The sequence below is a fragment of the Clytia hemisphaerica genome, unplaced genomic scaffold (genome assembly GCF_902728285.1).
Source record: "Clytia hemisphaerica strain Z4C2 unplaced genomic scaffold, Clytia hemisphaerica genome assembly, whole genome shotgun sequence".
Lineage (NCBI taxonomy): Eukaryota > Metazoa > Cnidaria > Hydrozoa > Leptothecata > Clytiidae > Clytia > Clytia hemisphaerica.
This window is the reverse complement of record NW_027103770.1, coordinates 2,329,145-2,346,910: the sequence shown is the minus strand read 5'-3', so window position 1 is coordinate 2,346,910 and position 17,766 is coordinate 2,329,145. Positions and strand designations below refer to the sequence as shown.

At 34.8% G+C, this 17,766-nt stretch overlaps 2 protein-coding genes across 2 annotated transcripts; both read left to right on the top strand.

Moving 5' to 3' along the window:
- Positions 1–9,199: 9,199 nt before the first annotated feature.
- LOC136806011 (uncharacterized) lies at positions 9,200–13,373 on the top strand. Its single transcript, XM_067062592.1, has 4 exons — positions 9,200–9,651; positions 10,771–11,173; positions 11,666–11,972; positions 12,532–13,373. Exons 1-4 carry the CDS (start codon positions 9,200–9,202, stop codon positions 13,371–13,373), a joined length of 2,004 nt encoding a protein of 667 aa, XP_066918693.1.
- Positions 13,374–13,509: 136 nt separating this feature from the next.
- Positions 13,510–14,208, top strand: LOC136806010 (uncharacterized). The gene has a single exon (XM_067062590.1). The coding sequence runs from the start codon at positions 13,510–13,512 to the stop codon at positions 14,206–14,208; it is 699 nt and encodes a 232-aa protein (XP_066918691.1).
- Positions 14,209–17,766: the final 3,558 nt, after the last annotated feature.

The window sequence follows — 17,766 nt, the reverse complement described above, 5'->3', positions numbered from 1 at the left end:
CACAAATCTCTTAAAAAAACAAATCTTACTTGCCCCCCTTATCTTTCCCATGCCCCCCTTTCCCCTTTTCCCTAGCAGTCACTGGTATCAATTAGATGAATGGCACCTTACAGATTTAGAAGAAACATTTTCCAAGAGCCCCAGGTAAGAAAAAGTAAGATTTTACAAAAAATCTACTAACATTTTTCATAATTTAGAAAAGTACATGATCCTTTAATGGTCTAAATTTTAGGAAAACAAATACTATTCGAATAATCAAAGGTTCAGGGATAAGAGATAAGCAGATTACAAGATATTGATTGATTAAGTTTCTTTTCGTACTGTACTACATTACAGTATTCTTCTACTAAAATATTTGAAATCAAACAATAGATATTTTGAATTTTTAAAAATATAGTTTCAGGCTTATAAAAATGATATCTTTTACCTTAAATTACAACAAAATATCAAGACTTAAATGATCTTAACTATAATCCATATCATAAATATATCAATTTAACAATAAATAATTCTTAAATTCTTAAAATTAATAAAATAATAATTTCTTTCTACCTTGTACAATTCAATAACATATACATAAATCGATTTAAAATAAATACAAATTTAAATACATAGTAAATAGAATAAATTTAAAGATGCGTACTATTATCTTGGTTGCAAACAAACTCAGTAAAAACATGATTGCCTTTGCCGAAGACTTTTCGTAGTCCCAAGGCAAGAAAAATAGTTTGTTATCAAAAGGCAAAAATAATAACATTTACGTTATTCCCAAGAGCAATTAAAATGACAAAATACTAGAATCTGATTGGATGCGATAAAACGTGCCGAGAGTTGTTTGCAATCAGGCGTTTGTATGAGTGTAGTAAAAACTTGTTGAACAGAGGTTAGACATCACGTCTGAAAGCAGCAGACAAAACACAATCCTGATTTAGTCGATGCAGACACATAATTTGTTTAATTTTGTTTTTAAGTTTTGTTAACGATAAAAAGTTTAAAAAAAAGATCCAGACTTAATGAACTGAAAGAAAATTAAAGGCAAAATTTTGAAGATAGAGGGCCTGGAAAATCAAGCTTCTCTGTTATTCAAAAGTTTGTCTATAATTTTCTTTCTGGTCATCAATTGTCTGTTGCATAGACTTTATCAAGAATGTGTTTTGCCTGTACAGTTCTTCTTTTAGAGCCAACTCTCTCTCTTTGATGGCCAATTCCTTCTCTCGCAAATCTAGTTCCCTCTCTGATTTATTCCTCACAAAATTTAATACAGTCTCTCGATTTTCCACCTTTTTGTCTGATCTTTCCTGACGTGGTTTCTTAGGTGCTTCCTCTCTAGTTTTTGTCTCTCCAATAGTTTCACACAATGTTTTCCTCTTTAATTTTGTCTTTTCTTCTTTTGCTTGCGATGCTTCTTTTTCAAGTTTTCCGTAATTTTCAATGTCCCACAAATTTTGCAATAATTCATCCAGTTCTGTTGGGGTAGAGTCATTCATGCCACTACCTTTAATTTGTCAATTTTGTTTTATTTTGAACCCACTCGAAAGTTCATTAAAATGTTTCCGTATAAATCGACGTTTAAGGGGCCTTCCTATTGTCAAAGACATCTTATCTTGCTTGTCAATTCTTCCCAAATAGGTGTTCTTTTTGGAGAACCTTTTGGAAAAGAAAATAAATTTGTCATCATGACCTCTTTGCATAAGGAAACCTGCTCATCAAATGTAAATCGAGATGGAGGTTTTGATGATGGTTGTTTGTTGTTGTTGACTTCAAACGATGATGACGACAGAGACGAAACACAGCAAGACATATCCACAACATTACTTTGACTGGTTGAAAACACAGCAGGGTGGGCAACAGTTGATACAGCTACAGAGGGACGGCAAACAGGAACAATAACATTGGCAGCAGGAAAAATCAATGGACTAAAAGGTACAGACACAGGAACATTGGAACGAAATGGAACATTGAAGGGTTTCCTGGCAGAATTTGTAAAAAGATTTGTCAAATTGACAGGTGGCATCATGTTGGGTGACTGTTTGGAATTTCTTTAATGACGTTGGTGTGGTGGTAATGATTTCGAAGTGGGGTGGTGTTGGTGGTTGATTTTCTTTTGAAGCAGAGCTAAAAAAGAAAAAATATATAATCAAAAAAATGTTTAAAGATTGATATTAAGCTAATTTCATTCATTTTCTTACGGCAAACTATGTTTTTTTAAAACACTACTTGACTTTATTTAAGAAAAAGAACAGAAAGCAAAAACAAACAAAATTCTTATCACTAAAAGATGATGATTATGATACTTACAGTTTGAAAGTTTCGAAAAAATTGTCCATTTTTGTGCAAAACAAAGTAAAGTTTTGGATCAGATCAGGACCTGCACAAAACACTTTCTGGTTTCTAGGAAAAAAAATTTTTGTTTATGTTTTCGCCAAAGGTGCAAGCTTTCCCGGAGAAAATAAACATTTTCGGGTTTAGATCCTAACCGAAACAGGCAGACAGTAATTTTGTTGTTTTTACCGTCTGAAGCAAAATTGACACCAAGATTTCCCGATAAGTCGAATTTGCTTACCCAGGCCGTTGTGACGTCACCAGCCCCTGCACTCGCCGAAGCACTAGAAATCGAATTTACATAAACTCGCTAATATGTTATCTGGCTCCACATAAACAAAAATGGATCAGCATTCCTTCCATATCTCTCATCAAGTCAGAGAAGAGAGTACTCTTACCTAGCTATCGGGGAATACTTGCCTGAACATTACTATGATGGTTTGCATAACTGGACGGAGCAAACGGCTCAGAATGAAATTGATCAAATAGAACCAAATATAACACAAGAGGTCGAGTCATCACCTGAACCATCTTCACTGAAGTGCAAGGACAAACAGGGTATGTTTCGAATTTGAATTATTTATAAGAGAGCGACCATTAAGTATATATTGCGCTGGGGTAGAAGGGTAGAAGGGATTCTTACCAAAAACTCTTGAAAAAGATTTCATACCTTAAATAATTGGATAAAAAAAAACTTTAGTCTTTTCTTCTTCTGGAATTGAGTGATAGCAGTTCTCAAAATTAATTACATTTATTTATTTTAGCCCAACCCATCGACTTGAGAAGATCTATTGATGTCATAAACAAGCAGGAGGTTATGGATGAGCTGCAAAAAGTGGATACCACTTTATTTAAAGTTATCAAAGCAACACAGGATAGCAATCTATTACGGGGTGTGATTAAATTTTGTGAGAGAGTTGAAAAAATACAAAGGTCAATCTTCAAGACTGTCCAGTGCTTTTCATACCTTTGCAACCAGTCAAAACACAAGTTTGAAGATCACTTCTACATCTTTGATAAAGAGAGCAAGACAAGGAAAAATATACGATCAGCCAGAATCTGTAAAATGCAGAAAAACGGGCAATGGTAACAGAAACCCAGAAGCAAAAGGCTCATCAGTTAAGAAGAACCCCTTCATTAACAAAAGAGACAGCACAACTTTTCAAAAAATGTGGCTGATAACGTAGCAGCTTCAAAGAAAGCTGGCAGAACCATGGCTTCTAAGGCTAAGTTCTTGTCTGCACAGAAAATAAAGAAACAAAAGTAGTTTTATATCGCTTGACATTGCATTTATTTCTAATAAATGAGAGTTGGCGCAGCAAATACACAAATTTATAGTCTCATATTGAATTATATTTAGCTGTACTTTGTTATATATAGGATATATCCGCTTTTTTACACACTTATCTATTTTCATTCATACTGCATGAGTTTTTAAGTGTCTGTTCAAATTTGAAACAGTCCGGAACATTCCAGTGCACTATGAACATTTGAGACTTGGTGGCTCGTGTGTTAAATTGTGCTTCTTCAATGAACTCATAAAGCCAAACTCTTTCGGACACAATTCACACTTGAATTTTTTTTTCGTGAGTTATTTTCTGCTTTTCCAGCAAAACCAAGTTCTTAAACGTTTTGTGACATACATCGCATTCCACCTCCCTACATCTTTTAACATGATGCCTCAAAAACTTTGGTGGAGTGAACACTTTTTCGCATTTCGAGCATATCATTGTTTGCTGGTTGCTTGGCTTCTTTTTTCCAGTTCTAAAATTTCAGTAAATAAAAAAGTTTATTGTTATTAGTAAAATTAAAAGCAAGTTTATTGTGACACTTTCTTCCATTTTTATGGCCCTTTGTTTATAATTTTCTCTATTTTTTTCTGACTTTTATTATTACTTTTTTTAATCTTAAATCACAGTGATTATACAATATGAAAGCAAAATTTGGAAAATCGAAATGTGAACACAATCAGTACTTTATTTTTATAAAAAATCTTCATCTTTTTCATAAATTTTAAAGCCTATGGCAAAAAGCCTAGCCTTACATTTCTCTCTTCCTCCTCCATAATCCACCAGCAAATTTCGACATTTCCCCAATGGACAACTGGACACCTTCATCATCGGGAATTGCAAGGTCTTTCTAAAATGATAGATGTTTACACGATTATTTTATTAAAAGATCATTAGTAAAAAATCTTTTTAACTCTTTAGGATTATAACATTAAAAATAATGCTCTTATTAAAATTTCCGATACTTCTTGAGCATTTTGTAAGAATTTCCTATCCTTGGTGATTGGATGTTTCAGAGTCTACTTTTAAGCTTTTGAATTTCTTATTGAAAAAACATATTTTCATAACCTTTTGATACCAAAAGCCTCAATGCCTAGCCTAACAGTTTTTTTCTCATAAAAATGGTGTATTCCTCTTTTATTCTTGTCGTTAACATGTGTAAATGGGCTTCGCAGCTACACATCATTTGCAGAAAAATGAATATTTAACTCTGAAAATGAATATTTAGAATTTACCGCTATTTCTCTGTAAAACAGTTGAAAGCCTGTCGCATTTATTGTTTTCTTTCACAGTAGAAGGGAGCTCAATTACATCATCAGTTGAATCCGTATTTTAATCTAAAAACAGAAAATAAGTATTTAACAAAGTCATAGTATATAGGTTACCAGCCAGACAGCACAATTTTTTAATCAAATGTTTATAATTTTTTGTTTTACGCGCACACAATTGACGTCATTTCTGGAAGGACTGATTAGACGAAACACGAACAGCGAGGCGAGATTCTTCCAACCTTAATAGTGAAGATTCTTCTAATGTTAAAAGAATCTTCCAACTATGAAAGATTCTTCTAACCGATCACGGAAAAAAAATTTGCAACAACGACTTGAATATTTTTATAAGAAGAAAGAAGTGAACTAATTTTTTTTTCTTATGCTATATATCGCCCTTTAAATGTTGTTGTTGTCCACAAACTTTTTGATTTTTATGTTTTAATTTACTTTTGAAATATTATTTTCTATGAAATGAAATTGTTTTGAAAAGAATTCGAATGTCATTAATAAATACGATCGTTAAATACATTCGAAGACATTTAAAACAAAAGAAGAGAGAAAAAGGCAAGTCTTGGCAGAAATTAAAATTACAAAATGTAGATGGGCCTTAAATTTCAAAACAAAGGCTGAAGAAAGTCTAAACCAAGCCAATGGAACAAATTTGTGGAGCAAGAGACTAAAAGTCATTTAAAAACACAAACAAAGCTAGCCTGGGAATCCAAGCTCATAATTTTAGAAAAAACAAAAAATACCTCACCTCACAAAGTTCTAAAATTATAGAGCTTGGTGCAGGTAGATTAGTCTGACACAGAATGTTATAAACAGTCTGTGTGTGAACCCTTGTTGACAGTTTCTGAACTTTGGAAACCCAGGCAAACACACATAATCAACTTACCATAAAACTCCTCCACAATCTATAAAGACCTTCAAAGCTACTAAAAACCAAATAAAAACATCAGCCACATGTATTTAGACTTCCAGCCAACAGCCATTTTGTTTTGAAATGAATCTATGTTTTCATTTTCATTTGTTTTCCTTTTTTCTGCAGAGTCAGCTTTTTCCATAAATTATGCGCGCGCATCGAAATAATCAAAATGCGCGCGAAAGTACTGCTAAGTAATACGCCGAAAGCTGGCCAATCAGGCCGAACCTGCATTGCAGGGAAAAATCTCCCTGCAGGCGAGTTACCTGCGCCAAGCGTTAAACCAGCAGCAAAAATATCATAAACTAGACTGTGAAAAAAGTTTAACGCTTGGATTCCCAGGATAAAACAAAGCAAAAACGAAAGTAAGCAATGGTATGACGATAGATACTAGGATTTGTAGGATTACCTTTTGCAATACTAAATTTCTCAAATTTGTGAAGTTTAATCATTTTGCTGATTCATAAAATCAAAATCATAAAATTTTAACCGGTGGCAATGGTTCTGATTTTTATTTCTTGAAATACACTTGTCATCAAGTTCTCGTCTTCGATTAAGTAATATTTTCTTGAAAAATTTTTGTAAATAATTTTTTCTTACTCTAAAAAGCTCTTTCACCGCCTGTGAAAGCTGATTTTAATGGCATTAGACGAATGTGAAGCCAACCTTGACAAAATCACAAAATTTTGGTTAAGTCATTAAACTTTTAGAGTCACTCTTGAAATGTATTCAGATTTAAATTATTGAAAAAATTATGGAATAGACTGAAGGGTGGCTGGAGACACATTTTCGACTTTTCCTGGTGAATTTTAAACAAATCTAACCAATTTCAGCTGTTCCTGCGCCCTTGCGGAATGCTTTTGAACTTTTTGTGATGTATTTGGATTGTGCAATATGAAAGAATTTTTCAATAAACGTTTCAAGTACAACCAAAACGATACCATCCATACACATTCCATGGAAATTTGAAATCCAATTTTGAAATGTATTTGAAATATGCTGAAATGTATTTGGAATATGCATGAAAAGTTTTTAGGATACGTTTCAAGTACAATCCAAGCAATCCCATCCAGACACATTGCGTGGAATGCTTTTGAAATGCACTTTTGAAATGTATTTGGATTGTGCATGAAAAGTTTTTTGGATACACATTTCGAATACAATCCAAACTTTACCATCCAGAAACATTTCATGGATGGTATTTGAAATGCTTGACGGGTTGTAGATGGAATGCTTTTTGAAAAGCATTTGAGATGTAAATAAAATGTCTTTGAAATATACAGGCCAAATATATTTCACTATCATAGGGGCACCACGAATGTATTAAGACCACCGCGAATTTATTACAACTGCCAAGAATTTATTAAGACCATCAAGATTTATAAAGAACACTAAAACTTTTAAAATCGAAAATGAAAGAATCAAAGTAAAGAAAATCAAATTCAATAGTTAAAAAGTAAAATGAATAAATATTAATCTAAATTATTGTTTCCAAATATAACAAAAGTTTGTGTGTGGCTGCTGTAAATATTGTATTTTAGGTGGAAAAAATCTTGGCTGCATCGATTGTGATGGAATAAGTATTTGGTGGTATTTGTGACAGCATTTGAGGTGGAAGCATTTGAGGTGGTGTTTGAGCGCTAATTTGTGGTTGGTTGTGAGCATTTTGGATTTGGTTTTGTTGTTGGTTTTTTTGATGGATTTGGTTGGTGTCTTTTAACTTTCAAATCATTCTTCTTTTTCTCTCAGCAAGTACGGTCGCTCGAAAGCGGTATTCCGCACCGGGTTCTAGGCCGACTTTTTTTACTTTCTTCGTTTTCTCTTTTTGCTTTCTTCAGATTTGAAGTCACTCCACGTGTTGTCGATGGAGGACATCCCTTCTGCGTGTTTGATTTGAAGTTCTTGTTTTAGCAGAGGAATATTTTCCTTATTCCATAAGTGGACTGTTCTCTTGTTTGCACGTTGCCTGAACGGGTGACACATAACATCAGTAACACTTATTCCTGGTATATCATTGATGTTGGATACAAGTGAAAAGTTATTTGTCTAGAGTATTGTTCTGTTGTGTAGGGTAGTTAATAATTTGGTCGAGGTTACAGTAATATATCATGTTTATTACTGTTTCATTGATAGCTTTCGAATTATTGTGATTTACAATTGAATTAGTTTACCAGTCGATAGCAGGCAGATTCCAGTCACCACATATCCAGACTGTGCTGGTTTTGAATTTTGAGATAATTGATTTGATGTCCTTTGTTAAAAGTTCAAAGTACGGGAGTTTTTTTTTGGTGGGCGATATGCTGAAACTATAATAACTGGTTTTTTGATGGCTATAGACTATGTATCTTTTGAATTGAAAATCTCTTCTGCACTTAGGGAAAGTTTAGTTATAATAATAACACCTCCCCATCCATCCTCACCATCAGGATGGATGGGGAGGTGTAATTCAGAATCTCTTGAAAGGCCTACACGAGTTTGTAAGCCAATTATAATGTCAAGGTTTACTTCAAGCATCCTTTTGTGAAAAAGTTCTGTTTTGCCCCGGATACATTGGAAATTGACATTCATTAAACGAAGGTATTTTGCTTTCACTTTGTCAGGTTTAATATCACTATCACTACTTCCATTTGATGATAAGGATGTATCAAGATAAGACGAGTTAATGTCTGGCATTTCGCATTTGACAAGTCCACTCGAGTTCTTTATCATTCACATAAGAATTAAAAATGATGTCTGTCATACTTATGCATGTTGTGTGAAACCATTGCTAACATTTATCACATGAAATACAATCTTGGTTGTTTCGGACAGCTTTTTCACAGATTCCGCAAGGATACTTCACACGTCTATTGCCAATGGGTCCTGGGTTCAGTTCATCCACTAAGAATGAGCAAGAGTCTGATCAGTACACCACTTCTGTTTGCTTGAGGGTATTATTGATGTTTGTGGTAATGACACACAGACTAAATAGTTGTTTAATATTGCATTGGTTGTCTTGCAAACAAAATTTCACTTGTTGTGTCATGAGAGCTGACTTGGTTTGGTGTTGATACAATTCCAATCAGGAGTGTGAATAATTGTCACGTGATCAAGTAATATATAAAGCATGTTTTTTGATGTGAAGTTAGCGTTATTATTTAGTTGCAATTTGAGCTTATAGAAGAAACATCTTGTGAAATTTAATAGAAAAATACAGTCCTCTTTATTTGCTTGGAATCACATGGTCCTTCGAGCCGGATATTGGAATTGATTTGTTGTTATGAGATTTGATTTTTGATACGCGGTTCGGAGATTGAAATTTTGATGTGATTTTGGATTTGTTACCGATCAATGATATTTGAGATTTGATTCGATTGATTTTGATTACACGTGATTATTGATTTGATTTTGAAAATATGGCTGACCTTGCCAAATTGAAGAAAAGCAGAAACGCTTACCGACTGAACGCTAGTAAATTGTTTGCCAAGTTCGACAACCCGAATTACGATACGCTCACCGAAACACAACGATACGATGTAATGGATGAATTGAATGGCAATATCATCACGATACAAAGTAAGCACGACACAATTAAAAAACTTGACGAAAAGATTTTGGAACTCCTGTCTGACGGCGAGGAAATGGCTGATGAACTGAATGCCAACACTGAATTTGAACTGAAAGTACAGAAGTACGTTTCAAAACTTAAACGATTAGAACAAAAACTTGAAGCACCTTACGCTAACGTAAACGTCACGCCGATCGCTACGGGTACAATCACTGCCACAGTACAGCAACCGATCATCGAAAGAAAGAACGACGGTGTCCGCTTGCCGAAAATCGAAATCCCGAAATTCAAAGGAGACCCGTAAGAATGGAATTCGTTTAGAGACACGTTAACTGCGACCATCCACGAAAATTCGAAACTGTCTGACATTGAAAAATTCACGTATTGGCAAGGATACGTTCGAGATGAAGCTCAGTAAGCAATTCAAGGACTTCCACTTAGTGGAGAAAATTATGATAAAGCCTGGCAACTCCTAACTGAACGTTATGGAAATTCGCAACTCATCCGTTCGAGTCTTATGAATAAACTGATTAAATTAGAAAAACCAAGTAACGGCTCAGCTAAAGAAATTCGAAAATTGTATGACACAGTCGAAAGCAACGTCCGTGCTTTAAAATCAACCGGAATTGAGAAAGAAACTTTGGGTCCGATGTTGATACTTATTGTTTTAGAGAAATTACCAAATGTCGTTCATTTACATCTCAGTAGAACTCTTGGAAGTAACACTTGGGACATAACTCAATTTTTGAAAGCTATTAATGAGGAAATTCTAGCAAGAGAAAACTTTGATTATTTGAAAGGTCCCTAAACAGAAAATTCGATTTCGAAAAAACGCTCCTCAATGAACTTTGGAGGTGCACAACAAAGAAAAAAGTTTTGCAGATTTTGCCAAAGCACAGATCATTACAGTGGTCAATGTACTATTGTTATGACAAATAGTGCTCGCAGAGAAATTTGAAGAAAAACCATTGTTGTTTCAATTGTTTGAAACCGTGGGACCTCGGGGAATCACCCTACCGCGTTATGTCAACAAACAAACACAAAAGGAGAAAAAACTGAATTAGAAAAGTGAGGAGAAAAATGATGAAACACTCTCCCTCACAGAATTACAAACTGCTGTTATTATTGAGAAAAGTCAAAATTTAGTTGATGATTCAGGAACTGTTTTATTGCAAACCGCCAACGGAATTGCAGAAAGTGATAATAAAGCTTGTGGAGTTTGTGTACTGTTTGACTCCGGTGCTCAGCAAACCAACATTACTGAGAAAGTTGTTAAAGATTTGAATTTATCGCCCATTCGCCAAGTAAACATGTGTGTAAAAACTTTTCCTTCGTGAAAGAATATGAATTGAGTTTGAAAGGAGATTCCACCGTCAAAATTAAAGCTTTTTCTGTACCAACAATCTGTGCCCCCGTCAGCGGACAAGATATAGGAACTGTCTTAGAGGAATTTCCGCATTTGAAGCAATATACCCTTGCTGAGAATGACAAAACTGTGGAAAAATCTATTGACGTATTGATAGGAGGAGATTATTATTGGGAGCTTATGACAGGTGATGTTAAGAAAGATAAAAGTGGATTGACTTTATTGAAATCGTTATTTGGGTACGTTTTGAGTGGCCCAATGAAATTTCCAGAAAGTAGTACCAATGTTGTGTCAACCCACGTTATGAAAATTGTTTGTGAAACTCGTGAGGATAAACTCCTGTCAGAGGAAGTGAAAAACTTTTGGGACTTAGAAACTATCGGTATCAAGGAGAATGAACGCTCCGTTTATGACAAGTTTAACGATGAGAACTATTTTGCTGAAGGAAGGTTTGTTGTAAAACTTCCGTTCAAAGATTATTTTTTTTTTTTATTATTTTATTTATTTGATAAAGCAGGTTAAAAAGGCAGACTAAGCTGATGTGGACCTGCAACTAAGGACTATATTACAAATGAAAAATAGTTAAAATGTATTAAAATTATGTATATGCTGTAAATAGAGATAAAATAATTATTAGTGCAGAGATTTCTGAAGGATAGTTAACCAGAGAAAAAAAGTAAAGCGTAATAAGCTTATGTGGCTTAAGTGAGATTTAGTTTTGTTATAGGAGTTAATTAGAACTAGACTTGAGCTAACCTAATGTAACCTATGAGTCATAAAAACCTACGCATGTCCAATATAAAATTAAAAGCTATGTATCTAAAAAAATTAATAAAATTTTAAAATCTAGGTTATCAAAGTGAGATAGGGAAATAAGCAAACGAATTGTTTTGTTTACCAAGAATATAGCTAAGATAGGACTTCAAAGTTTATGTTTCATAATCAAAGAATTTGTGGCAATCTTCGCTACCCGACCATTATTTATTGAGCAAGAAACGCTTAGACTCGTTACACAATCGTATTGGAAAGAATCCAGAACTTTTTGAACAGTACAGTGCTGTTTTTGATGATCAACTGAGTAAAGGGGTGATCGAGCTCGTACTTGACGATGACCCAGGCGAGCCCCACATGGTGACGTATCTACCACATCGAGAAGTGGTGAGACCTGATAAAATTACAACCAAAGTCAGGGTCGTGTTTGATGCAAGTGCTAAGTATCGTGACGGCGTCAGTCTTAATGATGTTTTATACAAGGGTCCGTGCTTAAACCCTTTGATATTTGACTCGTTATTAAATTTTCACATCTCATTGCTATGTGTGCTGATATTGAAAAAGCATACACCCAGATTGAAATTGATCCTGCACATCGTGATTTTATGAGATTTTTATGGTACAAAAATTCTTATGCTAAATTTCCAGAAATTCAAACATTTCGTTTTACTTGTATTATCTGGGGTGTTACAAGTTCGCAATTTTTGCTAAATGGGTGTGTGAGAAAAGTTGCCAAGAAATATGAGCAACTTGATCCTGAGTTCAGTAGAAAGGTCCGTGATCATTTCTACGTTGATGATTTAAACACCGGAACTAGTAGTGTTGAAAATGGTCTCGATTTGTACAAGAAATTCAAATTGAGATTTATGGAAGCGAGCTTTCCTCTGAGAAAGTGGCGCCCGAAAAGTCAAGAACTAAGAGAAATAATAAATGAGAAAGAAGAAAAAGAAATAAATAAGAAAGAAAAAGTAGAATACAAAATAGTAAAGTTCTTGGTATTGTCTGGAATGAGCTTGACGACAAATTGATTTTGTCCGTCAAAGGACTATTCGAGAACGTCAAAGAAGAAATGCCAACAAAGAGAGAAATTTTGAAAATTATTGCTGGAATCTACGATCCAATTGGTTTCGTTCAGCCATTGACTATTGGCTTGAAATTGCTTTTTCGTGAAATTTGTTTATTGAATGTTGGCTGGGATGAAACACTCCCAAACGAAATTTGTACAAAGTGGTTGAAAGTTGTTCAAAGTTTTATGAATGGTCCAGCTATTGTTGTGAATAGATATTATTTTACTGGTTGCTCGATTGATGACCCGATTGAGAAAATTTATTTACACGGTTTCTCCGATGCTGCTGATTTAGCTTATGGCTGTTGTGTATATATTAAAGGAGTTACCAAATGTGAGAATGCTATTATTAATTTTGTTACGTCGAAATCGCGTGTCGTTCCATTGAAAAAGCAAGAGTTTACGATTCCACGAAAAGAGTTACTTGGAAATTTTATTTTATCAACTTCAATTGAAAATGTTAATTCGTCGTTATCGAGAGAAATGTTTATTGATGGCTATTTTTGTTGGAGTGATTCAATGATCACACTTAGTTGGATCAAAGCTATTCACAAAGAGTTTAAAACTTTTGTTGAAAATCGAGTTGACAAAATTCGTAAAATTGTTTCGCCATCTTTGTGGAATTATTATAGTACGGACGCCAATCCTGCTGATTTGACGACACGCAAAGAGAATTCCGTTCACGACGATTTGTGGTGGCAAGCACCATCTTTCCTGTTGGAGAACATTGAGAAAACTTTACACGAAAAGAATCTTCCTTCACTGGGAGGGGATTCCCTGATTGAGTTTGAGAGAGAGGAAAAGAAATGTTCTCATTAATATTAATGAGGTACACCATTTAATTGGAAAAGTTATTGTTATTGAGAAGTTCTTGTGTTTACAAAAGCTGTACAGAATAACAGGTTATGTTTTGAGATTTTTGAGAAATATTCGAGTACCTAAAGAAGAAAGAGTTATGACGTCAGAACTGAATGTTGACGAGATACGAGAGGCGGAGTTTCGATGGATCAAAAAGAACCAGACAATAATAGATCAAGAAGACCGACAACAGTTAGAAAAATGCTTGAACGTTACCCTCGATACAAAAAGTCTATTATGTACAAATGACCGTATTAAAAACGCAGATATTCCATACGAAACCAGATCTCCTATTGTTATAAACAGAGAACACAAACTCGCTGAATTGATTACAATTGATTGTCATAGACTAGTACAACACCTCGGTGCTCGACGAACACTTGCTGAAATTAGAAATCGTTTTTGGATTACGCGCGGTCGTAGCTTCGTAAGAGGCGTTCTCGCAAAATATCCGTGCCCTTGTAAAAAGTTCAACCCTAGACATTATCGTTGTCCAGAAGAAACTGACCTTCCAAAACTTCGTTTGAGAGACGATGTACCCTTCAGTGGTACTGGTGTTGATTATTTCGGTCCTATCCTTTGTAAGAACGTTTACATTGAAGACGAATTAGAAGATGAACTCTACAAATCCTACACTGCACTATACACCTGCGCTACTACTAGAGGTGTGGTGCTTGATCTTGTCCAAGATGCAACAGCTACAGCATTCGTTTCTAGCCTTATTCGTTTTATTGCTAGACGAGGATGCCCTCAGAAAGTCTTGAGTGATAACGGGACTATGTTCATTGCTCAATAAGTGCAATCCTTCGCCACTTCACGTAATATTGATTGGAGTTTCAACATTGCCGAGGCTCCGTGGCATGGAGGAATGTTTGAAAGACTGTTAAACGTTGTCTAAAGAAAACTATTGGCAACGCCTGCCTTAGTTTTACTGAATTTCAAACTGTCCTTGCAGAAACTGAAGACATTGTAAATTCGCGTCCTTTGAATGAACTTGACGATGATAATTTAGAGGAACCATTGACGCCTAATCATTTATTATTTATTATTTGGTCGAAAGTTGAGGCTACGAAATACAAACGAAAACGTAGTAAATTTGAATGACGAAATTGAACTGTCGAAACGTCACAAGTATCTTCAAACTGTGATTGATCTTTTCTGGAACCGTTGGCGAAAGGAATATTTGAACACCTTACGTCAATACACCATACAAAATCGCCCTGGAGGACAGTTAATTCGCTTCAATGACGTAGTTTTAATTTACGACGACAAACAACCACGACACAAATGGCGACTCGGTCGCGTACGAGAACTGATTGGTACTCGTGGTGCTAAGATATTTGTTGGAAAGACTAGAACTTTGATTACTCGCCCCGTGAATAAACTTTATCCCTTAGAAACTTTCAAGAAAGAAACGGTTACGAAACGCTGTACCGCTGGCTGGGGAGTGTGAATAATTGATGAAGTCACGTGATCAAGTAGTATATAAAGCATGTTTTTTGTTGTGAAGTTAGCGTTTTTATTTAGTTGAAATTTGAGCTTATAGAAGAAACATCTTGTGAAATTTAATAGAAAAATACAGTCCTCTTTATTTGCTTGGAATCACAAGGAGTCTGAAAATGATTTTCCATGTCTTCATGTTGTTTCTTTTCCTGCGTGGTTCGAACAACTACACCAACAAGGAGCTTTACACTTTTCAAGAGTGTCGGGTTGATTGCAACAGCATTGTGCTGTATTTGCCGGACAAAGTTGCCGAAACTTGTGCTTGGATAGATTCTCGGGTTTCAGGATTTTAGACTTTAGCTCAGTCACCTCATCCAATTTTTCCACTTCCTTCTCTAGGGTCACTATCCGATCTTTCATGCAGTTGATGTTATCTTCCACCATTATCTCCTCTGGTTTATTTTGCTATTTCAAGATGAAGCCTACAAGACTACATACATCAAACTTCGGCCGTTCCTCATTGTCCGGAATGTCTATTTCGTCGTGTTGCATCCGGTTCGATGGACCAAAGCTGACCAATTTTCACAAATAACCTCACTAGATTCCACTCTTCCGACTCTCCAGATCGTCCTGTGTCAAAAGACTCATGGTGGTTGAATTATAAAGGACAATACTGATGACAGCCATGGTATTTTTGTTTTAGTTATAGATCTAAAGAAACAAACAAATCAACATTTAGATGAATATAAACAATAATTAAAAATTACCCAACTTTGCATGCAAAAATTACAGTTCAAAGAAAGTTGCATGTCAGACAAGACTTTTTTAATTCTTAAACCATTATGAAAGACAACAAACAACACTTGACACATTTATTTCAGTAATAATAGGCAATACAAAATTAACTGCAGCAGGAGATCAGAATTATCTAGGCCAAGAGATGCCATCTGGAGAAAATTGAATAAATTCTTGAAATCTGAAGGATCTCTAGGTATAAAATACCATCAGGAGATGAGAATTCTCTTGGCCAAGTAATACCATCTGGAGAAAGTTGAATAAAGTCGGGAGAATATCTAGGTATAAAATACCATTAGGAGATCAGAATTCTCTAGGCCAAGTAAATGCCATCTGGAGAAAATCTAAATAAATGTTCAATAAAAACATTTTTTGAGTTTTGTAGTGGTCCTCCCTTACTCTCTACAAACCACTTGAGTTAATCACTTTCTCCTTTAAATCCTTAAATTATCAATTTTGATCTTTCCGTCGATTTCATTTCAGTTAATATTTAGCCATATTTGAGTTGCTTTTTTGTGTGTTATTGTTCTCATCTTGTTTTATATAATTTTCAACTATTTCAACTTTTCAATCTTCTTTAAAAAATAATCAAATTAACAGAACATATCCATTACGTCTTTGTAAAATGCAATTTATAGCAAAATAATCTGGCACTTGTTTTTATCTTCTTCAATATAATTAAGGTTTTTTTTTCAGCTTCCTGTTCTATTAGCCATACTTTGTGCCCTGCTTGGACTAGATTGTTGATTGCTAAGGCTTTTTTCGCTGCTGCTTTCTCTTTAATTTCAATCTTCTATTTTTGTTTTTGTTCCAATCTTTCTTTCCTCGCAGAGACTAAAGTAATTTTCCGTTCGTCATATTTTGCTTTCATTTAAGGAGCTAACTTTTGGGCCTTATCTAATATTTCATCACGTTCCTCAATATTTTTACTTTCAAGCCGATTATTTGTGTCATTTCTTGACCACATTTTAGACGCTTGTATGGTTTGTATACTAGCATTAGGTTTTGTATGAACATGAAGAAAGCAATACAGAGCTGTTAATGAAGGCCAAAAACTACCTTTCCAAAAGAAAAAGTTTAACAACTGAACCCAAAAATAGCAAATCAATCCAAAGAAAAATATATAAGAAAAAATCAATAGTAAAGATCATCGATGGAAATAGTTCAAAACAAATGCTCAAATACTACCACTATCCAAACCTAGTGTAAAAACTGCCACTTAGTACACATCCATCGACCCAATGCCACACACCTAAATAACCATTTCCATCCGACATACACATGAAAAGACAAATCCAATAAAATGACAAATCCGGTACCACTATTGTAAGGGTACATAAGTAGCTCAGTTTCGACCCTTGTTGCTGGACTGACTTATGTACCAAGAAGAAAACAGGGTCACCTGCGACACAGGTCCACCGACGTGGTCATCAGCATCAATTTTCTTCCCGAACATACAATAAAGTAAACAAAAGTCCAAAGTAAATAAAATAGAAGAAAAAATCATGAAAAATCCAGTAGGCTATCACAAATCAAAATAATTTTGAGTCGGCACAAGCAGGTCAGGAATAGCAAATTCACTTTCTGAGGCCTTATTTGTTGTTGGTACATTTTGTTTATTTCAATCTACGTTCCAGTATTTGCCTCCTGGTAATTGATCACGGCACTGTATTTCTAAAATAATCAATTTTGGATAGATAATTATTTCAAGAGATTGCCGGGTCAATAATGTCAAACTCCTCATCAGTTTCTTTGAAAAGGCATTTAAGAACTACATCCTTATCATATCGTCCAGTGTAAAAATCCTTCTGTCCCGAAAAACTCTGGAAGCATCTTTAGCAAGCTCTGATAACTGTATTTTCAGGTTCAGAAGGTTTCATTAAAGAATTGACTTTTTTTCTTCAATGATGCGCCACAGAGGACCAGCCAACAATTTGTCTATAGTAATTAGAGTTCTTACCTCTGCAAGGAAGTTTGTTTGAGATATCTTCCTCAACTGCCTTCAAAAGATTGTTTGGATGTGGCCACTTCTTAATAAAATCCTTGATTGAAATATGGGGGTAAAAAGTGCAGCTCCATTGATAAAGGATGTTAAACCTGTTCCCAATGAAGGGGA

What these genes read in the sequence shown, in the direction of transcription:
- LOC136806011 (XM_067062592.1), top strand. Translation starts at nt 9,200, where the DNA reads ATGGCTGACCTTGCCAAATTGAAGAAAAGCAGAAACGCTTACCGACTG. An exon ending in CCGAAATTCAAAGGAGACCC is followed by an intron (nt 9,652 to 10,770) that starts GTAAGAATGGAA and finishes TGCCCCCGTCAG; the next exon opens with CGGACAAGATATAGGAACTG. An exon ending in TTGCTGAAGGAAGGTTTGTT is followed by an intron (nt 11,174 to 11,665) that starts GTAAAACTTCCG and finishes TCATAATCAAAG; the next exon opens with AATTTGTGGCAATCTTCGCT.
- LOC136806010 (XM_067062590.1), top strand. Translation starts at nt 13,510, where the DNA reads ATGACGTCAGAACTGAATGTTGACGAGATACGAGAGGCGGAGTTTCGA.